At 48.9% G+C, this 25213-nt stretch overlaps 1 protein-coding gene across 1 annotated transcript in view; it reads right to left on the reverse strand.

The window, feature by feature from the left end:
- Positions 1 to 25213, reverse strand: part of LOC141155152 (complement factor B-like) — an 80161-nt gene that overhangs the window by 45953 nt on the left and 8995 nt on the right. The window contains exons 5-8 of the mRNA XM_073641839.1: positions 3437 to 3532; positions 3146 to 3279; positions 2877 to 3015; positions 1803 to 1934 (exon numbers count right to left, since the gene is read on the reverse strand). Coding sequence (XP_073497940.1) covers positions 1803 to 1934; positions 2877 to 3015; positions 3146 to 3279; positions 3437 to 3532 — 501 coding nt within the window. The remainder of the gene's footprint in view (positions 1 to 1802; positions 1935 to 2876; positions 3016 to 3145; positions 3280 to 3436; positions 3533 to 25213) is intronic.

Consider the following 25213-nt stretch of genomic DNA (forward strand, 5'->3'; position numbering starts at 1 on the left):
GAGTAGATACAACAACATAAGCACTAAAATCCTAGAGTCCAGAAATAGAATTATATGGACTTTCATTAACAAACCTTATACCTTCTGGCAAGAAGGATTGGCCATGAGGGTACAGGTCCAGCGCTGGCAGCAAATTTGAGAAGGTAGTTGAGAACAATGTTGGACTGAAGTTCCTTGGACCTGAGTGGAGATGATGCTGAGGGACCATCTCCATCCTATTATGACTCAGGATGAATCATCTAACAGTATATTTCTGACTTGCCCGACAAGCCTACTTACTAACATTAATGTTGATAGCAGAAGGATATTTATGTCCTGCTTTCAAGCCCCATTAAGGATTGTCCCCAATCCAGATGGGACTACAAACTTTTGTTTCTGAAAAATGTGTATCTGAAAAATTTGGGATTGTTGGCAATTATGTATAAGAAACAGACCCTAGTGAATAGTGATTATCTCCAAAGTCAGCACCAAATTAGGTCATCTTCTGCTGGACCTTTTAAAGGGGTTGTCCACTAATTCAATATTGATGATCTATTCTTTGGATTGGTCATCAACATCAGATCATTGGGGAACCGACACCCTTATACCCACCAATCAGCTGTCACTGGCTGTGGCGGTCACTGGATGTAAACAGTGGACAGAGATGCACAGCTCCGTACACCGCATAGTGGCCGTTCTTGTGTACTGCAGATAAACTCACATTATATACAATGTATACATCCAACTGGCGCCAAAGTTGGTAAAAGCTTAGTGGTGTGTGTGTCAGGTTTCAGACTTCCACCCATATTATATTGATGACCTATCCTTTGAATAGGTCATCAATAATGAAGTATTGTGTAACAGCTTTAAGACTAGTTATACTGTAAGAGCCTGGGCCTACCAGAAGTTATTCTTGTATTATGGTGGACCAGTTGAACCATTGCAGAGAAAATATGGAAGGAGATAAAGCATTGGTTTGAATGAGACATCACAAAAATGAAGCACTGGGTAGGAATGAGACAGCACAAGGCTGAAGCACGGGGTATGACTAATATGGTACAAGGATGAATCACTGGGTATGATTGAGATAGTGCAAGGATAAAGCACAGGGTACAACTGAGATGGTACAAGGATGAATCACGGGGTACAATTGAGATAGTATATGGATGAAGGAAGGGGTATGACTGAGATGGTACATTGATAAAGCACGGGGTATGACTGAGATAGTATAAGGATGAAGCACAGGGTACAACTGAGATGGTACAAGGATAAAGCATGGGGTACGACTGAGACAGTAAGAGAATGAAGCAAGGAGTACGACTGATGATACAAAGATGAAGCACTGTGTACAACTGAGACTGTACAAGGATGAATCACGGGGTGCAACTGAGATGGTACAAGGATGAAGCACTGGGTGCGACTGAGATGGTACAAGGATAAAGCCCTGGGTTCGACTGAGATGATACAAGGATGAAGCACTGGATTTGACTGAGATGGTACAAGGATAAAGCCCTGGGTGTGACTGAGATGGTTCAAGGATGAAGCACTGGGTGCGACTGAGATGGTTCAAGGATGAAGCACTGGGTGCGACTGAGATGGTACAAGGATGAATCCCTGGCTTCGACTGAGATGATACAAGGATGAAGCACTGGATTTGATTGAGATGGTACAAGGATAAAGCCCTGGGTGCGACTGAGATGGTTCAAGGACGAAGCACTGGGTTCGACTGAGATGAAACAAGGATTTAGCACTGGGTATGACTATAAGCATAGGCTAAGATCCCAAAAAGCAATTTATTTGACTGACTGTGATCCGCTACTTGCCTTCTGTCATCAGTAGGACAACATTTCTCTTTTCCTGGAACTTTTTCGGATCTCTTGCAAATTCCTGCAGAAACAATTTGTGAACTTCATAAAGAGCACCCCGAATGTTCGTTCCCTGCTCATCTTCATGTTCTGAAAAAATGTAAATAAAATATTTAAGAGAAGCAGAAATGATACACTGAGTTTTTGGATATTATTAATGGGATTGTTGAAAAGTGAAATCTTTCAGGAGTCTATGGCTTGTCTTTTGTTATAATCCCTACTTGTTGAAAGGGTTTTCTATAGTGGACATTGCTTTATCCGCAGAGACTTACAGCCTGTTAGTGGTTGGTTGATGTTCTGTGATTGCTTTGAGGGGCGAAACATGTTACAGCTGACCCAGGTGTGCAAAATTTCACCTCCCTCACTGTTAAATGAGCGGCTCGACAAGCGCCACTTCTTGGAGCGGTGTGGTGAGTTTCCTCCCTGGAGCTGCCTATGCAGAGCGCAGCAATAGAGAGGAGTTTGTCAGCAGCTGCTGCGCTTTGCATAGACAGGAATCAAGACGGCAAAGCTCCAATTGTAATGAAGTAAGCCTATGTCATCTCTTAGTGCGCTGACACCGATAGCGGGGGCTTAGTGGCAATGGATGAAAAGAGCATTGAATCCTCTGCTGTTAACATGGCACAATACTTATGTTTTTACACTTTTCCGAACCCTAACTAGGGCTAGGGTTAGGTTTAAAGTTAGAAAGAGGATTAGAGTCAGTGCAATAAAATAGTTGATTTGAAAAAAAATGTAGTAAAAAAAAGGGAATATTGTAAGAATGCATATATTTTTATTTGTATAATTTGGGGTCAAACAGAAAGAAACTAGAGGGTCAAAGGGCAAACACTAATTACATCATTATTTTCTTCAAATTACAATACATTGTTTTGGGGGATAAGGGGCTTAATGCTGGAGGCGGAAGGGACTCAGAGAGCACTAATGGGTCACGGGTTATGCTGTCCACCCACCCTACACACTGATTGGGCACGTGACTATATATTATTGGCCAAGTTACTTAGAAAAGTGACGTGAACTACTGTATATTACCTGTGTATTGAAAACTCTTAATCTTTTCAATGACCGCGTCGGCGTCCGTACTGTCATCATCATAGAACCGCACAATTGGTCTTGGGAAGGAAGCATACGAGATGATAGAATAACGAGGGGTAATATCGAGCTGGGACATCTGTAAGGATAACGATAGGAATGTTTTAGCCAGTGAATGAGGGGGTGACAACAGAAGATGCCACCCAGGACCCCCATCCAACATGGCCTCAGAGGACAGAAGCCACCCATCGGTGTTATATTCTCCGCACCTTTTCTATGAATACTTCACTGATCGTCTTAGCGGTATTGAAGTTTTTTAGTCCGACACTTTTAGAGGCATCGATGAAGATGAAGATGTTCATGAGACTTTCTTTTCGCACTCCTATTATATGTCCAGCCGTGTCTGTGGGAAGAATAAGAGACATTTTCCAAGAACAAGTATCAGAATCTGTCCCAAAAAATCCCAAAAGGCAGTACTGCCCCGTAACAGAGCGGTGGTGATCTACTGTGTCCATCCTCCTGCTATAACATAGGTATTCTATCATATGCAATTCTCTTACCAGGTGTGTAATCCATTGAGGATAGTTCAATCAATTCAGAAAGGGAGGCAAAGAAAGTCTCTGTCACTTCCTCTGGGGTATCAAACGTATACCAGTCTGTGGAGGAGAAATGCACATCAGTCACCTTACACAATCAGCAGGGATCTCTTGTAATATCCAGCTCCTTTCGCTTCTGCATCGTCAGCTGAGATCCGTCGGAGACTTAATAAGCATCATGCAGATCGGGCATGAAACCTAACAAGTGTCTGACATACTATATTTCAACAGCCCCTCTCAGCTCCCAATGTGGAAGAGAGAGGAGCTGGACAACGCTTTTAAGTCGGTTGTATAAGGCTATGTGCCCACGATGCAGAAATGAAGCAGAAAATTTCTGCAGCATTTCTGCATCTCCCTGGCAGAAAAAACGCATGCAGATTGTGCATGCGTTTTTCCTGCAGAATACATGCGGATTCACATGCGGATTCACATGCGTTTCCGCATGCAGATTGACAAGCGCTTTCCAGGTGATAGCATCACTTGGAAAGTACTTGTGTAGCGCCCCGAGGGTTCGGCCGCTACAGGGGTATTGCACCTCAGACCGGAGGTGTGGTATTCCACTCCCAGGTAAGGATGGAGTGTGGACCAGGGCTCAGTTAGCTGCATGCAGCACACACACCCCATTTCCGAGGGACAGCTCAACGGTGCTCCCACTAGACAGAAGTGCAGGCACGACCGACCATGTCCCTGCTGGAGTGGGGAGGGGGGGGGTGGAACACCCAGTGCTGTAGGGGCAGATAGGGGGCGGTTCCTGAGCGTAGGAAGGAGCCCATTGGTTGCTGGTCACCTGGGCTCATGGCTAGAGGGAGGTATAAAAGGTGGGCACCATCTTAGATCTAGGTTCTGTGGAGAGGAGAAGACAGGGAGCAGCAGCTCAGGCTGAGTGCTGCTCCAGAGGCAGGCCTAGGGAAGAGGCCGGGGCCTGAGAGGAGAAGGAGAAGTGGGCCTGGAGAAGAGGCCGAGGAGGAGGTGAAGGGGAGCTGCGGTGCCACCTGAGCCCAGCTCCACGAGAAAGGGAGGAGAAGAAGGAACAGGAAAGACGGAGGAGAGACAGAGAAACAGAAGGGCTCAGGAACGAGAAGGTGGAAGGGACCCTAAGAACCCACGAGAATCCAGGGTGAAGGGTCAGGCAGATTAAGGGTACCGGATCCCAAGTTGGTGGAGGAGAAACTACCCTCAGCCAAAGACCGGTCGTCGTGATCATATATTGGTGCGACACCTCATCAAACCTGCTAGGAAGGCACCATATAGGACAGCGGAGGACGGGGCCCTCGTTTAACCGCACAGGTCCGCGGCAGCTGGACAAAAGTGGGTCACTGGTGAGGCAGGCCAGAGAAAGGATAAAAGGGGGTCCTGTGCCATGCTCCTGAACTGCCTGGGAGTTGACCGAGCCCCTCACCTGGTGGACGCAGCACGGCTCGGGCGGTCACTGCTGGCCGAAGTGACCTGGAACAAACGAACTGTGAGTAAAGACCCTGGACTGTAACTTGTTGTCTGTGTGCTCCTTCGCGCCTCCAGCACTATCAGCACCGGGACTCGCACTACCATCACTCCCACCATCCACTACACTGCCCTGGGGCTGCACTCTTCCCATGGGGAGTCACATCACCTCAGCTGCACCCATCATCAGCCCCAGCGGACTGCCTTGCTGCGGCGGTTCCTAATAACCGCAATCCACGGGTGGCGTAGTCGGACATTATTTGGAGCGCATAGCAGACTACCACTGGTCTGACCACCCTGAGCCGCGGGACCGGGCCGCCACTACTACTCCCAGCGTCTCCCTATCGCCCGGATCCGCGTGCCCCACGGCCCAGGGGGCGAGTCACTTGACAACTAGGTCACACTGTATAAATCCATGCAAACAGCATGGATTTATATAGTGTGAACCGTAAAAATGAAAACAAATAAAGCTATACTCACCCCCGAGGCCCCGGTGTGGCTACAGCGCTCGTTCCTGTCTGGTTCCTGGATGCCGGCATATCGCGAGACAGAGCGGTGAAGGGCCTGCGGTCACATGACTGTGATGTCACCGCAGGTCCTCAAGCGATGCCGGCATTCAGAGAGAAGCCGCCGGACAGGTGAATATAAACTTTATTTGTTATTTTATTCTTTTTTTACAGGTAGAATGGTACCCAGGTCTGGAGGAGAGTCTCCTCTCCTCCAGAACTGGGTACCATCCGCACATAGAGACGCATAGAAGCCGCTTGTAAAAATGTACAGTCGCGGTTTTTATGCGTCTCAATGCAAGTCAATGGCGGGAGTTCCGCTGCGCTTCCGCAAAATTAAATGACATGCTGCGGATTTTTGTACGCAGCAAAAACGCTGCGGAAAAATCCGCAGCATGTGCATAGAACATGCGGAATCCCCTTGGGGACCATGGGGGGCCGATAACCTAGCGTTTAACAAGCGTTTACGCTGCGGAAATTCCGCAGAAACGTTTGAAAAACGCTACGTGGGCACCCAGCCTAAGATTTCAAATAAGGGTTTACTTTTTTCTCCCAGAAACAGCACCTCTCTTGTCTCTAAGCAGCTCTTGTCTATTGTAGCTGAGCCCCCTTCAAGTAAGTGATAGAAAACGGTAATACTAATCACAGCCTTTGAAAAAGATGCACAATTTTATTTTGTTGTACAATTCATTTAATAGTAATGTGAATTTTAAAGGAAATTCCATACTACTCAGTTTACTACACCATATGCCGCACAGTTTACTACATTATATACCGCACAGTTTACTACATTATATACCGCACAGTTCACTATACTATATGCCACACAGTTTACTACATTATATACCGCACAGTTTACTACATTATATTCCACACAGTTCACTATACTATATGCCACACAGTTTACTACATTATATACCGCACAGTTTACTACATTATATTCCACACAGTTCACTATACTATATGCCACACAGTTTACTACATTATATACCGCACAGTTTACTATACTATATGCCGCACAGTTTACTATACTATATGCCACACAGTTTACTACATTATATACCGCACAGTTTACTACATTATATTCCACACAGTTCACTATACTATATGCCACACAGTTTACCACACTATATGCCACACAGTTTACTACATTATATACCGCACAGTTTACTATACTATATGCCACACAGTTTACTACATTATATTCCGCACAGTTTACTAAATTACATACCGCACAGTTTACTAAATTACATACCGCACAGTTTACTAAATTACATACCGCACAGTTTACTACGCTATATTCCGCACAGTTTACTTTACCGTATGGTGCACAGTTTACTACACTATATGCCATACAGTTTACTACATTATGTACCACACAGTTCGCTATACTTTATGCTGCACAGTTTACTACATTATATGCCATACAGTTTACTACATTATATACCGCACAGTTTACTATACTATATGCTGCACAGTTTACTACTAGTGTTGAGTCACCCCCGTAGTGTTCGAGTTCGGTTCGGTTCGTCGAACACCCATATGTTCGCCGAACTGTTCGTCGAACTGTTCGTCGAACACCTTCGAACACCGTTAAAACCAATGGCAGGCAAACAAAAACACATAGAAACACATAGAAAACACCTTCAAAGGTGTCCAAAAGCTGACAAACTGCTCAGAAGACACAACTAACACATGGAAAAGTGACAAGTACATATAGTCATGCGAAAATAAAAGAGGTGGAGGAGTAAAAGGAGGGGGAGACACAGATATAGGCATGTCATGCCCTTCTAAAACCAAAAAAGTGCGAAGCCGACACGGCCAGTCCGTTCCTGCCCGTGCGACCTCAGTGTTGCCGGCTTTGTGCCAGAGCTGCGGTGGACCCTGACGGCCAGCCCCCCTCTCCCAATACTGGTGCCTGTCCGCTGGTGGGTCGAGCGAGCCCCCCTGTGGTGGAGGTAGCTCTAAGCTTTTTAATTTAAATTGTCTCTCTAATTTGAATGAATACACTTTAAATCCTTTTACAAGGATCTATTGGAGGGCAAGTCTCATGCCAGCAGCCGCGTAATTCCAGCTCCAGTAGCGTCCACTAAAGCTGCTGCAGTTAAAAAGCTTTTATAAGGATCGAGCTCGGCGGTCCACCGCAAGGCGTCCTACCGCCAGTCCCAGCCCCTATGCCTTGGGGTGCCTCCTGATGCTCTTCACTGAGTATCCTGGGGTCCCAAAGCATTTCCTTTGAAAAAATTAAGTGTCCAAACTACAGGTGGTGTAGCTTGCTTAACAGCTGGGATAATCCGCTGACTAGCAGACACTGCTACTAGGCACAAAGTATTTCCTGGGCTAGATGCAGTTAAAAATTTGTAATTAGATACTCTCGTTGGATGCTGAGAAAGCATTCCATAGAGTCTCCTGGCACGCCATATATTATTCTCTTAAAAAGCTTGGGGTAGGGGTCTAGGGGACCCTTTTATAGCCAAAATCACGGCCCTGTATCGCAATACGTCACCTAGGCTGAAGATAAATGGAACTGTAGCACCCCGAGGGCTCGGTTGCTACAGAGGTATTGCACCTCACCCAGAGGTGTGATATCTCACTCTCAGGTAAGGATGGAGTGTGGATCAGGACCCGACACCTGCATGCATTACACCACATTGCCGTGGGGCAGGGCGACCAATATGCCTCTGAGATGGGCACGACAGTCCCTGTCCCTGGCTGGAGTGGGGGGAGGGAACACTGAGGAAGGGGAACTCTGTAGTGCAGGAGCAGGGAGGAAGCAGTTCCTGGGTGCATTGAGAAGGGAGTATAAAAGGTGGGCACCATCTTAGTTCAGTGCAGAGAAGTCTGAGCAGAAGTGACAGGGAGCAAGGGCTCTGCATGAGCTCTGCTACGGAGGCGGGCCTAGTAACAGAGGCCCAGGCCTGGAAGAGGGAGAAGGAAGGAAGAGTAGCGGAGAAGGCTCCAGGAACGAGGAACGAAGGGATTCCAGGGGTGCGGACGGGCGAGTCGCCACCGCACGCCCGAATCCACCTGCATGGAGGGGTCAGGCCAAAGGGGGAGACCGGTCCCCGAAACTAGTGGAGGCGGGAAACGACCCTCAGCTAGAAACCGGAGGCTGTGACATTTTATGTGGCGCAGCCCCTCGCTACACCCGCTAGGAAGGCACCACATAGGGTCAGGGAAACTGGCGCCAAGTTTACCAAGAAGAGGCCCAAGGCAGCCGGAGAGAAGCGTTGGTAAGAAAGGCCAGACAAAGGACACACAAAGGGGGTCCTGTGAAGCGCTCCAAAGTTATCTGGGAGTTGTCTGAGCCCCTCACCTGGTGAGCACAGTACGACGTGGGCAGCCGTTACCTGCAGAAGTGGTCTGGATAATAAGAACTGTGAGTAAAGGCCCTGGACTGCATCACTGACTCCGTGTCGTTACTGCTGCTGCCCTGCACCATCACCCCCATCCTCCGCATACACTGCCCTGAGGCTATACTCCTCCCGTGGGGAATTATACTATGCTATGCTGCACCCACAACACCAGCCTCAGCGGTCTGCCCTGCAGCGGCGGTTCACTCTGACCGCAATCCACGGGTGGCGTAGTCGGACATTTAAACATCAAAACCACATAAATAGTTCCGCCACTGGTTTGACCGCCCTGAGCCACGGAACCGGATCGCCGCCACGGAGACTACAACCACCAGCATCCACCAAAAAGGGTCCGGCTCCGGGTGTCCCAAGGCCCAGGGGGCGCGTCAGAACATTTTCATCACCTTTCATAATCACCAATGGGACAAGGCAGGGATGTCCTCTGTCCCCTCTCTTATACATCCTAGTGACGGAGCACCTGCTCTCATCAATTCGCCATATCCCCAATATTAGGTGGATTGAGGTGGGAGGCACCGAGTACAAGTGCTCTGCATTTGCTGATGATGTCCTAGTTTATATCACTCAATCACATATATCCATCCCTGCTGTTATGGCTGAAATAGATCACTTTGTTACATGGTCAAATTTTAAAATCAATGCAGCGAAGTCTGAGGCCCTCGATGTCTCCCTCCCCAAATCCATACAGGATTCCATCCAGTCCAACTTTCCCTTTGCCTGGCCCTCACAGGGTATCAAATACTTAGGAATTCCTATTCATAGAGACCTCTCCCGTCTATGTTATCTTAATTTTGGGCCCTTTATTGAACAACTCCATACAGACCACGGTTGGCAAGTTAGAACTGTAAGATTCACTACGTGAACCACTGGTGTTTTGTGGAAAAGCACATGTACACTGTGTTCCAAATTATTATGCAAAAAGTGTTTAGGAGTGATAAGGGAAGAATTTTTTTGTTTGTCAGTTAAACTCATTGATGGTGATGTGTGTCAGGGCTCTTTATATCACTGTAAGCAATTGCAGACACCTGTGCTAATTAATTTGGCAGGTGTGTCCAATGAAAGGCAAGACTACTTAAGATAGAAGGCTGTCCCACATTATTAAGCAGCCTACATTTTCTGCCAAAATGGGAAAGAAAAAGGATGTGTCAGCTGCTGAGAAGCAACAAATTGTGGAGTGTTTAGGTCAAGGCATGACTACAATCAACATTGCCAAGACACTCAAGAAGTATGTAGCTGATTCACAGTACACACGTGTGCGTGCTGATAAGGGAAAATTAAGGACTCTTTCCTACAGGCAATTACGTCAGGTTAAAAGGGCAGCGGCAAAAAAGCCTTGTCATAGCAGCAGACAAGTTTTTGAAGCTGCTGGTGCCTCCAACGTCCCCCGAACAACAAGATGCAGAGTCCTTCAGAGGTTTGCAGCTGTGCGTAAGCCATCCTGTCGACCTCCTCTATCCACTGCACACAAGCAGAAATGGCTCCAGTGGGCCAAACAATACATGAAGATTGACTTCAAAACTGTTTTGTTCACCGATGAGTGCCGAGCAACGCTCGATGGTCCAGATGGATGGAGTGGAGGATGGCTGGTTGATGGACACCCCACGCAAACACGGCTACAGCGCCAACAAGGAGGAGGTGGAGTAATGTTTTGGGCTGGAATCATGGGGAGAGAGATTGTCGGCCCCTTTAGGATCCCTGAAGGGGTAAAGATGAACTCCATAATGTATGTGGAGTTTCTCAAACAGCACTTCCTGCCATGGTTCAAGAAGAAGAACCGTGTATTCCACAGCAAGATCATTTTCATGCATGATAATGCACCGTCTCATGCTGCACATAACACATCTGCATCTCTGGCTGATATGGGCATAAAAGGGGACAAACTTATGGTGTGACCCCCATGCTCCCCTGAACTCAACCCCATTCAGAACCTCTGGAGCATCATCAAAAGGAGTGTCTATGATGGCGGGAGGCAGTTCACATCTAAGCAACAGCTCTGGGAGGGTATTCTGTCCTCATGCAAAGCAATTGAAGCAGAAACCATCCAAAACCTGACAAATTCAATGGACGAGAGAGTTCAGAAGCCCCTTTCAAACAAGGGGTCCTATGTGCAAATGTAACATCACCTAGAATAAAGTTTTGAGTTGAAAACTGTTTGATTTCAGTTTCTAATAACCTGCTAATGCTTATAATTTCAAAAATGACCATTTTTTTGTTCTTTATTAAAATGAAAAGGTTGATCGAAGAGTGTGGGGGATCTAAGAGTGTGGTAACCCAGTAGTCAGGATTACTTTGAATTCTGACAATTTGAGGGTCATGTTGCAGGTAGTGCAGCAAGAAGGCACTCATGTGTCTTGCGCATCTAGGAGCCCCAAAATTATTTTCCGGGCTAGATGCAGCTAAAAATTATTATTAATTTGAAAGCTGGTGGAGCTTAGTATAGATGGCCTAATAAAATCAGTACTGCACACTGCTACAAAGCCCAAATTATTTTCCAGCCAAGATACAGATAAACATGATAAGTAATTTTAAATCTGGTGGAGCTTAGTATAGATGGCCTAATAGAATCAGTACTGCACACTGCTACAAAGCCCAAATTATTTTCCAGCCAAGATACAGATAAACATGATTAGTAATTTTAAAGCTTAAAACGGTTGGTGAGGTGATTTTAACAAATCATCAAGCTTTTACTCTCCCCAGAATGACACAGGGGTAGAAAAGTCGTTTCGGATCCATGATTTGTTCATCTTTATGAACATGAGTCTGTCTACATTATCAGTGGAGAGCCGCGTGCGCTTATCTGTCAGCACACCACCAGCAGTGCTGAACACACGTTCAGACAGAACGCTGGCTGCGGGGCATGACAAGATCTCCAAGGCGTAAGTGGCGAGCTCCGGCCATTTATCCAGATTGGAAGCCCAAAAAGAGCAAGGGTCTAGTGACACAGTCATGGCTTCAATGTTTACTTGGAGATACTCCTGTACCATCGTCTCTAGGCGTTGACTATGTGTCAGACTTCTTGTCTCCTGTGGCCTTGCAAAGGATGGGCTAAAAAAGTGGTGAAATGTTCCGCAAAATTGATGTTACCAGCAGATACTGTGTTTCTGTTACGGTTTGAGTGCTGAACACTCGACGGTCCCACGGTTGGCAAGTTGGAACTGTGAGTTTCACTACATGCACCACTGGTGTTTTGAGGAAAAGCACATGTAAGATTCTGCAACAGTCTCTGCTGATACTCCTGCATTTGTGCATCCCTTTCTATGGCAGGAATAATTTCTGCAAATTTACTTTTGTACCGGGGATCTAACAGTGTGGCAACCCAGTAGTCAGGATTATTTCTAATTCTCACAATTCGAGGGTCATGATGCAGGTAGTGCAGCAAGAAGGCACTCATGTGTCTTGCGCATCCAGGAGCACCAAGTCCCTGTTGTGTTGGTGGCGAGGTAACAATCATGCTTCCTTCCTCTGTCCTCTCCCCCCAACCTCGCACAACAGAAATGTGATCAAGGTCTCCCTCATCTGATGAGTCTTCCATCAGTTCGTCCTCCACTTCTTCCTGGGCTCCTGCACCTTCCTCACTAGTTTGGCTGCTACCATGTGCCCTGGTAAAACCATCTCCCCCACCCTCACATGCCTGCCGCCTTGGTGCTGCCGACCGTCTGGACCTTGCAGATGTTAGCCCTTCCGTATACAACTCCTCCTCCTCTACTTCCTCCACCTCCTCTTGTTGCACCACCTGACTCCGAATTCTGTTTAACATGTGCTCCAGCATGTAAATCACCGGAATAGTCATGCTGATAATGGCATCGTCAGCTCTAAACATCTTCGTCGCCATTTCAAAACTGTGCAGTGATTTCAACATCCAGCGTGATTTGCCCCACCTCTGGATCTCGTTGGCCCAGGCTATACGTCAGAACGTATTGCACCAGGGCTTGTCGGAGCTGCCACAGTCGCTGCAACATGTGCAGAGTTGAATTCCACCGGGTAGGCACATCGCATTTTAGCCGGTGAAGTGGCAGGCCCAACGACTTCTGTAGAGATGTAAGTCGCTGAGCTGCGGGATGCGAACGCGGAAGTGAGCACACAGCGACCGTGCCCTCTGCAGAAGGCCATCTAGTCTGGGATAGTGGGCTAAAAATTGCTGGACAACCAGGTTCAACACGTGAGCCATACAAGGCACGTGTGTGACATTGCCCCGGCGAAGGGCCGCACCCAGGTTTGCAGCATTGTCGCACACGGCCTTCCCTGGTTTCAGGTCCAGTGGAGACAACCATTCATGAAACTGGGTCTCCAGAGCTGACCACAACTCCTCTGCTGTGTGACTCACATTTCCCAGACATTTCAAAGTAAAAACCGCCTGAAGATGTTGAGCCCTGCTGCCAGCATAGTAAGGAGGTGTGCAGGATCCCTTCTACGCAGTTAGAAAGCTTGTGGCATGACCAGACAGGCTTTGGGTGCAGGTGGAGGACCGAGAGGAGGTTGAGGAGGCAGAAGCAGTGGAGGAACTTTGAGATAAAGAGGATTGACGCACAACTCGTGGGGACGGCAAGACTTGGACAGCAGCCCCTTGTCCTGCTCTCACCATAGTTACCCAGTGCCCAGTCAGCGACATGTAACGCCCCTGTCCATGCCTACTCGTCCAAGTGTCTGTGGTGAAATGCACCCTGTCACACACAGAGTTTCTCAAAGAAGCGGTGATGTTGTGTGCGACATGCTGGTGGAGCGCAGGCACACCTTTCTTTGAGAAGTAGTGCTGACTGGGCATCTGGTACTGGGGCACTGCGACGGACATAAGGTCTCGAAAATCCTCTGTGTCCACCAGGCGGAAAGGAAGCATTTCTGTAGCCAAGAGCTTGCAGATGGTGAAATTCAACCTCTTAGCTTTCTCATGGCTAGGAGGAAATGGTCTTTTACTTGTCCACATCTGAGGGACCGAGGGCTGGCTGTTGTGCTTAGACGGGGTTGAGAAGGGTGTCCCCGGCAAACTGCCGGTCTGTGAGGAAGATGCAGGCGGACATGTTAGGTTGTCTTGATCCAAAGGTGGTGCTATCGATGTCGGACAGCGCTCAACACCAGCTGGTGTTACCACCTCCAAAGAAAATGATGACCTGCCAATCACGCTGGCTGTTGCGGGTAAAGAGGTGGCAGGTCTGCGTCCCAAAACAGGTGTGACTGCTGTCCCCTCAGTCACAGAGGATGAAGAGGCCGCAGATGCACAAGATGGGGCAGATGGTGGTTGGCCCGGCCGGCTAGGCCGCATTGCAGCACAGTGAGCTTCCCACTGCAACTTATGCTTCATGTCCATGTGCCGGTTCATGCATGAAGTACTCAAACTATGTATTTTTTGGCCTCTACTTAGCTTTTGCTGACAAATGTTACAGATAACACGAGTTGGGTCATCTTTATCGATCTGAAAAAATGCCCAGGCTATGCAAGGCTTAGCACCCATGCGACCTGAAGAGCCACCACGACTTGTGGTCAGAGGCAGAGTTGTGTTTGAGGATGCAGTTGTTGACGTGCTTCCAGTACTACGTCTCTGTCCAGGAAGGCGCAACCTGACCTCGTCATCACTAGCATCCTCCTCCACCTCCTCTGCTGACCTCATCTCTTGGCTGACTGTGGGTTGACAGTAAGTGGGATCTCCAACCTCATCATCATCACCCTGTGTGTTATCACACCCGTCGTCCTCAGAGCCAACCTGTTCCTGCCCTGACAAAAAACTAAAGTTGTCGCTCCAATCAGGTATTTGAGTCTCATCATCGTCTTCCTCATTGTCTCCACCAACAGGAGTTACAGTTTGGGAACGAGGGTCTACATTATGGTCAGAACCTTCTGCGTCTGGTCCTAGATCCGACTCATAAAGATTCTGGGCATCAGTGCAGATCATTTCCTCGTCTGGATTCACAGAAGCGCTGGAGCCGACCTCTGATTCCCAGGCTATAGTATGAGTAAACAGCTCTGCAGACTCAACCATCTGTTCTACCCCATACTCAGACGGGCAGCTGGAGACTTGGGAGCTGTGAGGAAGCAAGTGCGATTGGGGTGACACCTCTGAGGACTGGAGTATTTGTGATGTTGAAGTTGAGGTGGAGGAGAGCCCACTTAAAGGAGCACTTGATATCCGTTGAAGCACCTGCTCTTTTTGTGCCTCATCTGGAATTTGTAGCGATTGGCGTGGCCGTAAGAATGGGATCTTATCACATTGTCCGCTAAAAGAAGTAGACATTTTAGTTTGGCTGGAAGATGGTCTTTCTTCTGCAGATGTTACTGTTGCTTTACCACCTACCCCACGGACACAACCTTTTTTCCCCTTCCCAACACGCCTATTCCCCTTTCCACCAGCAGCAGGCCTTTTTCCACTCATTTTGGTGGTTAACTAATTCACAACTCTGGAGTTGTTTGCACAAAAAAACAATGGATGGGAACCGAGCAGAGCTGAGTGGCCAAACTGTGGTATTAGGCCAAAAGTATTGGCTGGGTTAGATGCAGATAAAAATTATATTGAATTTGCAAACTGATGGAGGTCAGTATAGATGGACTAATAGACCAAGTCCCACACACTGCTAGAAGCCTAAATATTTTTTCAGAGCTAGATGCAGAAAAAAATTAGATTGAATTTGCAACCTGATGGAGGTTAGTATAGATGGACTAATAGGACAAGTCCCACACACTGCTAGAAGCCCAAATATTTTTTCAGAGCTAGATGCAGAAAAAAATTTGATTGAATTTGCAACCTGATGGAGGTCAGTATAGATGGACTAATAGACCAAGTCCCACACACTGCTAGAAGCCTAAATATTTTTTCAGAGCTAGATGCAGATAAAAATTATTTTTAATTTGCAACATGGTGGAGGTTAGTATAGATGGACTAATAGACCAAGTCTCACACACTGCTAGAAGCCTAAATATTTTTTCAGAGCTAGATGCAGAAAAAAATTAGATTGAATTTGCAACATGATGGAGGTTAGTATAGATGGACTAATAGAACAAGTCCCACACATTGCTACAAGCCGAAATATTTTTTCAGAGCTAGATGCAGCTCTGTCTACCCAACTTGTCTACCCAACTAGACAAGTTCTAAACCTACATCGGCATCAAAAAATTCATGCGTCAATTGGCTCTTAAAAAGTACTACAGCAAAAAAGAAGGCGGAATCAAAACAACAGACCTAGCAGAATCACCTAAATATACCCACACTGCCCTCAAAAACAAATCCATCTTTCATCCCCTTCAAGAATACTCAGAAGCCCTAAACACCTTTGAGAAAAATGTAACAGACGACATCCGTAGACTCAATAACAAAACATGCAAAAAAATTAGGAACAACCTTACAAAATCAGAAATGAATGCCATGAAACAATTACAAGTGAATAAAAACATAGTGATTAGGCCAGCCGATAAAGGGGGGGCATAGTCATCCTAGACCTGGACTATTACCACAAAGAATCACTAAGACTCTTGGGTGATCCTAGAACATACCTAATCATCCCCTCTGATCCAACAAACACCTATCAAGAAGAACTACGACTATTAACCAAAAAAGGACTCCAAGAGGGCTTCCTTAATAAGAACGAGTATGATTACGTTAACATTAAACACCCCAGGATAGCCGCCTTCTATCATTTGCCCAAAATACACAAGGACCATGAAAACCCACCGGGGAGACCAATCATCTCTGGCATACAATGCCTGACAGCCAATTTATCCAGACTAGTTGACCACCATCTGCAGGACCTAGTCCCTAACCTTCCTTCCCACCTGAAGGATGGCAAACACACTATCCAGATACTGAATAACATCCCATGGGAAAATCATTACATCATGGGAACCATGGATATCACATCCCTTTACACCAATATACAACACACTAAAGGCTGTGAAGCTGCCTCCCATTTTCTCAACCAAAAAATGCCCCCAGAACAAAGCCAATTTATCACAGACTGTATCCTATTCATATTAACTCATAACTATTTCATGTACGAGGGGGACTACTACTCCCAGCAGTGGGGGACCGCCATGGGAACCAGGTTCGCACCCAGTTATGCAAATCTTTATGTAGGCTGCTGGGAAACAATAGCCATATACCCTGGAGGCCTCCTGCATAAGAACCTGGTCCTATGGCGAAGATTTATAGACGATATTCTATTTATTTGGTCAGGTGACCAATCCTCACTAAACTCATTCATAGAAGAAATTAATAAAAACGAATTCTTCCTAGAATTCTCATCAACTACCAGTACCACTACAGTCAACTTTTTAGACCTCAATATTTACATTGAGGATAACTGCATCCGTACACGTACATATCACAAACCTACCGATGCTAACGGTTATATCCCAATAGACAGTTGCCACCTCCCCACCTGGCTACTTAACGTCCCCCGGAGTCAATATCTACGACTACATAGGAACTGCTCCAAACCGCAGGATTTCAATATGGAAGCAGAACTCCTCACTAATAAATTCCTAGAGAAGGGATACAACGCCCAATTCCTCACTAACACAAAAGAATATATAGCCACAATACCACGCCACAACCTCCTAACTGAAACAAACACAATCGAACCAAAAAACGACTCTAGGCTCAATACTATTGTCCCTATTATCACACCCTACTCTGCCAATACTCACATCTTCAGGAAAATAGTAGAAAAACATTGGCACACACTAAAAGATGACAAGATAATCGGGGACAAAATCCCAAACCGACCCAAATTCATCTTCAAAAAGGCACGAAACCTAGGATCAATTATAGCCCCCACAGTAAGGATACACAACAGTTCTCAAAAACCTCAAACCCCATTCCATCAAAAAATAAAAGGCTTCTTTCCATGCAAAAAATGTAAGACATGCAAAACCCTAAACACACCAAAACAATACACCGCCAGCCACCAAAAAGAAATATACCCCATCACAGATTTTATAACATGCAACACCACAGTGGTCATATACGGGCTATATTGCCCATGTGGCAAATTATATATAGGCAGAACAAAAAGACCTATGAACATCAGGATCAGCGAACATTTAAGGAACATCAAAAATAAATACATGGGCCACCCTCTCTCAAAACACTTTATAAAAAAACACAATGGGTCAATAAAAGGAATTAAAATAGTAGGTATACAAATCGTCCACAAGAACTGGAGACAAGGAGATTTTATTAAGAGCATGTCCAGGAAAGAAAGTGAGTGGATTTTTAAACTGAACACCTTAAGACCAAGAGGATTGAACAGCGAAATAGAGCTCTTTGCATTTAATGACTAACAAATTTACCTATGACGTCACCAGCCCAGCATATATAAGGACACCACTTGACTGGGTTAAGCCATCCCTGAGGAAGACAGCCGCAGCTGTTGAAACGCGTCGGACTGACCCTTAACCCAGCTAAAGAGGCGCCCACAGGCCTCCGTACCTTGTGCACGCTGCACACCACGTGACCCTACGTCACGCTGCCCCCCTCTCGCGCGCTTTCCTGGAGACGCGCACCTTCTCGCGCGCTCTCCACATACTCTCTCTCTCCTCCTCCTACCCGGAAGTAGCGAGCACGCGGCAGTCACCAGCCCAGCATATATAAGGACACCACTTGACTGGGTTAAGCCATCCCTGAGGAAGACAGCCGCAGCTGTTGAAACGTGTCGGACCCTTAACCCAGCTAAAGAGGCGCCCACAGGCCTCCGTACCTTGTGCACGCTGCACACCACGTGAACCTACGTCACGCTGCCCCCCTCTCGCGCGCTTTCCTGGAGACGCGCACCTTCTCGCACGCTCTCCACATACTCTTTCTCTCCTCCTCCTACCCGGAAGTAGCGAGCTCGCGGCAGTCACCGGCCGGGACTCCGCTCTCGCTCCGGACCTCGACCACCCCCAGACGGTGAAGCCCTCTACAGACCGTAAGTAACAATGGGCCCCTGCCCCAACAAGTCCATATGACGCGCCCCTGGGCCTGTGTCGCGCTGCGTTGCGCACGCGGGAGCTTACCCGGAGCCGGATCTCTTTAGGGTTGTAGTCTCGTGGCGGTGATCCGGTCCGTGCCCAGGGAGTCAGACTAAGTGGCGCTGTATTAGCGGTAGATGTTGGACGACTACGCCACCCGTTGAGTACAGCTAAGGAGCTGCTGCTGCAGGGCAGACCGCTGAGGCCGTGGTAGGATTGTGCAGCGTGATAGTATAACCCCCAACGGGAGGGGTATGGCCTCAGGGCAGCCGACGTGGATGATGGGGGTAGCAGGAACCACTCGGAGACGGTACGGTGTAGTTCAGGGTCTTTACTGGTGACAAAGATAGACCCTCCCGGAGTACTGGCTAGCGATTGGGGCCTGGTCAGTCCTTGAGCAGATGGGATCTCCCCTGGCCAGGCGGAGTTGTAGGCCTCCCAAACTAACGATACCCTTCCGGCTACCTTGCTAGAGGCGGGTATAAGTAGCCCACGTCCCTGAGTGTACCGTGTGGTGCTCACCCGTATGGCCGGTGACTCGGGGCCTTCTAGTAGCTTCCGCTCCACGACGGCGGTGCTGGTCCCACGCGTGTGACCGTGCCTTCGGGTTTCTGGGCCAGAGGACCTGCAATCCCCTGCCGGTCGGTTTCTGCTGCTGGATAGGAGTTAGTCCCCACAGCCTCGGACTCCGGGTCCGGTGATAACTTCTCAGTCAGGGCGAGCTCTGCAGCTGCCAGCCCCTGACTCCTTGTAGCACTGCTCCCACAGAGCTCCTGATGTTCTTTTCCTATATCTGCTTCTCTGTCTCTACTTCTTCTCTACTCCCTAACCCTGCCTCAGCCCTAGGTTTATATAGGGGAAGTTCTTCCCCTCCCAGGAGGTGTGGCATGCATAGGATCCCTGACCAAGAGACCTCCCACCTGCTCTCAGACATAACATTGCTGTTACTGTGGAAACCAGACCCCTGGGGTGCCACATTCCCCCCTAGTGAAATTTAGTACTCCGGGACTAAACATATTTTTAGAAAAACATAACAAGGTATAAACAATAATAATACAATAAGAAAAACACATAAAGATGGTTACGGCGTGTCCGCAACCGGGTGCAGTTTTGAAGAAAAGCAAGGTGTCCATTTCACCAAAACAGGGAGACGTAACCAGGTAGGGGTCTGTCCTGCCCCGAGTCCTTAACAGTCTTTAGTCCATTCCTAGGTTACGCTCCAACCAATTGTACAAGGATTCCCGGTAAATCCACCAAGGACTCCTAAAAATAACTAGAAACACATAATTATTTACAAGTAACAAGAAAAACAGGTAACCATAAATAAAACAACTTATACACTTCAAATCCTCCAACGTGCGGGTAACTGGCCTCTAGTGGCCCTAGTGGACCTACGGAGCTGACTGTCTAGCCCCGAACTACAGGGTGTAGGAACTGTCAAGGGTAAAATGGGCAGCTGTCCACGGGCCCTTTGGCTCACTAGAGGCATGGCAGGTTCACTATAAGCAGAGGGTTGATCCTCCTGGTCTGCTGGTGTGGGGTCTTCTGCCTCCTGGACCGGCTGTTCTTCCAGCTCTACCTGTTGCTCCGTAGGTGCTTGGGATGCTGGTTGGAGGAAGGTGAGTACGGGTACCACAACTGCGCCATTGACTTGAGTCCAAGACCGAGGGAAGTCTCCGAGCACAGTACTAACCATATCTTCCCTTTCCTCTACGGGTCGAGGGTCTTCTTGTTCCTCTTCAGGGTTCCGTAGCTGTTCGGGACACTTCTTCAGGTGATCCCGGGATACAATGGTTGTGGTTTCCCCTCCGTCTTTACTGATGGTACAGACCTTTGGGTTGTCGTGGCTTGAGGGCAGTACGATGTACGGGTCATTCTCCCACTGGTCGTCCAACTTGTGGAGCCGCCTTTTCCTCTTCAAGACCTGCTCTCCGGGTACCAGGGGAACAGCGGGAGCATACTGGTTGTAAGTTTTCTCTTGTCTTTCCCTAGCTTGACAGAGACTTCGCTCCACGCTCTCCTGTACTTTCCGGTACTGCTGCTGCCTCTCTGTGTCCCAGTCTGCTTCTGGTGAAGTGTCCTCGGGTGTCATGACTCCCATCTCCAGGTCAACAGGTAGCTTACCAGGTCTTGCCCTCATCAGGTAAGCCGGGGTACAGTTGGTGGAACCTACCGGGATGTGGTTGTATAGGTCCACTAGGTCGGGCAGCCTCTCAGGCCACAGACTGCGTTCTTCCAGGGGCAATGTTTTCAGAAGATCTATCACCACCTGGTTCATTTTCTCACAAAGTCCATTAGTTTGCGGATGATAGGGTGTCGTCCTTATCTTCCGGCAGCCATACAGAGTGCAGAATTCTTGGAAGACCTCCGCTTCAAAGGCAGGTCCCTGGTCTGTCAACACTTGGTCCGGGTACCCGTGTGGACGGCAGAAATGCTGCTGGAAGGCTCTAGCTGCTGTTCGAGCGGCTAAGTCCTTGACGGGGACGACAACCAAGAACCGGGAGTAGTGATCCACGATGGTTAGTGCGTAGACGTAGCCACTTCTGCTTGGGGTCAGTTTTACATGATCCAAGGCTACCAGTTCCAACGGCTGCCGGGTGACGATGGACTGCAGGGGAGTCTTCTGGCTGGCACGGTCCTTCCTTCTTAGGTTGCACGGGCCACAGTCTCTGCACCACCTCTCGATGGTTCCCCTCATGCCTACCCAGTGGAACCGCCCGCGCAGCAGGAACTCCAGCTTCTTCCATCCGAAGTGTCCAGCCCCGTCGTGGTATGCCTCCATCACCACGGCTGCGTCTCTTCGTGGCACCACTACTTGCCAGATTAGTTCATGCGTCCGGGAGTTAACCATTCGGCGGCACAACTTCCCCTTATAAAGGAACAGTCGACTCTTCTCAGCCCACAGTTGCTTGGCTTCCTCCGGAGCGTCTGGGTCAAGGCGAGCCTCTGGCCGAGTCAGCATCTCCTTCACCAGTCGGACGGCAGGGTCACTGTCTTGCGTTTCCTCCCAGTTGTAGTGAGGCAAGGGGTTAAACGTAGCGGCTTGCTTACTCCTTACCCGATGGGAATACTGGATAGTCCCATGACGGTGGAACGCGGGGAGTTCGACTTCTTCCAGTCCCTCTGGATCTTCTCCTACGTCCGGTAGGTTTGGCATCCTGGACAGGGCGTCCGCGTTGGTATTGGAGCGTCCTGCCCGGTATTTGATTGTGAACTCGTAGTTGGACAGACGGGCCATCCATCTCTGCTCTAGGGCACCGAGTCTTGCCGTGTCCAGGTGTGTCAACGGGTTGTTATCCGTGTACACGGTGAACCGGGAAGAAGCGAGGTAGTGCTTAAAGCGTTCGGTGACTGCCCACACCACTGCCAGGAACTCTAGCTTAAATGAGCTGTAATTCTCAGGGTTTCTCTCGGTGGGTCGCAGTTTTCGGCTGGCGTAAGCGATTACTCGTTCTTTCCCCTGCTGGATCTGGGACAGCACGGCTCCTAGCCCGATGTTACTTGCGTCGGTGTAGAGGATAAAGGGCTGGCTGTAATCAGGGTACGCCAGGATTTCATCCCCCGTGAGGGCCATCTTCAGCTGGCGGAAGGACTCTTCTTCTAACTTCTCCCATCTGAAGGGTGGCTTCTGGTTCTTGGCCTTCCGGGACTGGCCTATCAGGAGGTCCTGCATAGGAGCTGCCTTTTTGGTGAAACCGGGGATGAATCTGCGGTAATAGCCTACCAACCCGAGGAACTGCCGCACTTCCTTTACACTGGAGGGACTTGGCCATTCCTTAATTGCGGTGATCTTATCAGGGTCGGGAGCCACTCCATCAGCGCTCACCACGTGTCCCAGGTACTGCACCTTTGGTTTCAGGAGGTGACACTTGGAGGGTTTCACCTTTAGGCCGTAGCTTGCCAGAGCTTCGAACACTTCCGCCAGGTGTTTCAGGTGGTCCTCATACGTCTTGGAATATACGATGACATCGTCCAGGTACAGCAGGACCGTCTCGAAGTTTCTGTGGCCCAGACAGCACTCCATTAATCGTTGGAAGGTTCCTGGAGCGTTGCAGAGTCCGAACAGCATGCAGGTAAACTCGCTAAGTCCCATCGGGGTGGTGAATGCGGTCTTCTCCCGGTCCGCCTCTGCTACAGGAACCTGCCAGTACCCACTAGTGAGATCCAAGGTAGAGAAGAAGTTAGCAGATCTTAAAGCAGCCAAAGACTCCTCTATCCTTGGTAAGGGGTACGCATCCTTGTGTGTGATACGGTTGATTTTCCGGTAATCTACACACATCCTCATGGTGTTGTCTTTCTTTTTGACTAAGACTAGTGGAGCTGCCCAGGGGCTACAGCTATCCCTGATCACCCCAGCCTCCTTCATGTCTCTAAGCATCCCCTTGGCGTGTTGGTAGTGTGCAGGGGGTACGGGTCGATACCTCTCTTTTATGGGAGGATGGTCTCCCGTGGGGATGTGGTGTTCTACCCCCTTGACTCGCTCGAAGTCTAACGGGTGTTTACTAAACACTCTCGTACTCTTGAACCACCCGATAGACTCCCTGTTTCTGGTGTGAGGGAGTGGAGTCAGTACCCAAATGTAGTTGCTGACACCAGTCCTCCATTGTTTTCTGAGAGCCGTTACCTTCCTCCGGGGAAGATGGAGGCAAGGGTTCTACGGACTGTATGGAATCTTGATTGATGGTATACAATTTGGCTAGCGTGGCATACCGGGGCAGGTACACTTCCCTCTTCCCGATATTTATTATGCGAACGGGCACCCTCCCATGGCGTACATTGACCACCCCCCGTGCTGTCAAAATGGTGGGCCTACTGTCTGAGTAAACTGGTTCTACCATTGCCTGGTAATCTCTACCTCTCAGACAAATAGCTGCCCGGCACCAAATCATCATTTCACTTTTCGGGGGCATGGCAATAGGGAAAGGGTCACACATTCGCACGCTACCAATCTCACCACCGGAGAGTTCTAGCTGTTGTCGTCGCATCAGTGCCCGGATCTCTTTCTGGAGCACTCGCTGCTGGCCGGAGCTGGCGTTCTTGGCAACCTGCTGTAAAAGGAAAATCACCTCTGCAAGACAATTTTCAATTACATTAGTTCCTAGAGTTATCTTTGGGTGACTCTCGTGTTTGTCAATGTCTACAATGATCAGTCCCTGTGCTGCCAGTTCGACTCTACCGATTTTAATGGTCACCTCTTTAAATCCAATCTGTGGCACGGGCTGACCATTGCTGGCGATGATACTCAAGTCGTCGTCAGGGTAGCGGGTGATATCCGAGTCATTCCAGTACTGCTTGAAGAGCACGTACGGGATGGTGGTGACCTGTAACCCGGTGTCCAGTAGGGCACTCATAGGAATGCCATCCAGTACCACGGGTAAGACTGGACGTCCTCCCACATATTTGTCGCGCCAGTTCGATGGGCCTGGTGATCTTTTTCCTGGGGGTTGGCCCTCTACCCCAGGTTGTGCCAGTTTAAAGGACAGTACCTTGCCATATGTCCGGGTTGATTGCAGCGGCGGCAGATGGGTCGTCCGTCCTCGTTGTATCGGTCGCTGGGTCTTCCTCTGGCCGGTGGGGTCCTCCTTGGTCGACGCCACGGGATGTCCTCCGGTCCGGATGCCAGCTGGATCTTCCCTGGAGTGGAAATCTGTAAAGACTGCACAGTTCGGGTTAGCGCAGCAACGCTTTTAGCTAGCTCTTGGACCTGATGGTGCAGGTCTGGAGCCGGGTCATTGTTCAAAGCCTGCGCACCAGCTCTCACAGGCTCTGCCGACAAGGGCGCCGCCTCCTGGTGGTAAGTGGTAGTGGGGCGTCTGGGGGTCACAACGCCACCTGGTGCCGGTTCTCGAAGCACCCGGATGGCTCTGTCCTTGAACTGTGCAAATCCCAGATGAGGGTCCGGTAAGGCCATTGCCCGCAACTGGGTTCGGTGGGCATTGCAATATAAACCCTCTATAAATTGTTCAGTCAACAGCCTGTCCCCGTCTCCCACGCCGTCAGGGTCGGTCTGCTTAATGGCTCTCAGGGCCTCTTGTAGGTTCAGGGCATAGTCCCTTATACTCTCATGTGCCCGCTGTTTGCACCCGTAGAATCTAAGCTTGATCTCGGCTGAGGTGCGGGTATCAAAGGTGTCCCTCAGCCGGGTTAGTATCCCTGCGACAGTCCTCCCCCCAGGTGGCCAGGACTTTACCTCCCTTTGGGCTGCCCCGGTTAATTGGGCCACCAGGATGCTCACTTTTTGCTCCTCTGTGAGGGGGTACACCTGGAAGAGGCTATCCAGCTTTTCTCTAAAGTCATGCAGGGTATGTGACTCCCCTGAGTACTGGGGTAGCCAGGCTGCCCCCGGGATATAGGGCATGGTGAAAGGCATGACCGCAACAGCGGTGGCGCTGGCGGGGGTTGAAGCGGTGAAGCTCTCCTCCGTATCCGACATCCTTCTCCCCCCTAGTGGACCGTGGCCTACCTTGCGATGATCCTCTTCCGTAGGCCGC

This window comes from Phyllobates terribilis, unplaced genomic scaffold (genome assembly GCF_046119375.1).
Source record: "Phyllobates terribilis strain yellow unplaced genomic scaffold, ASM4611937v1 Scaffold_7__3_contigs__length_470593459, whole genome shotgun sequence".
Classification (NCBI taxonomy): domain Eukaryota; kingdom Metazoa; phylum Chordata; class Amphibia; order Anura; family Dendrobatidae; genus Phyllobates; species Phyllobates terribilis.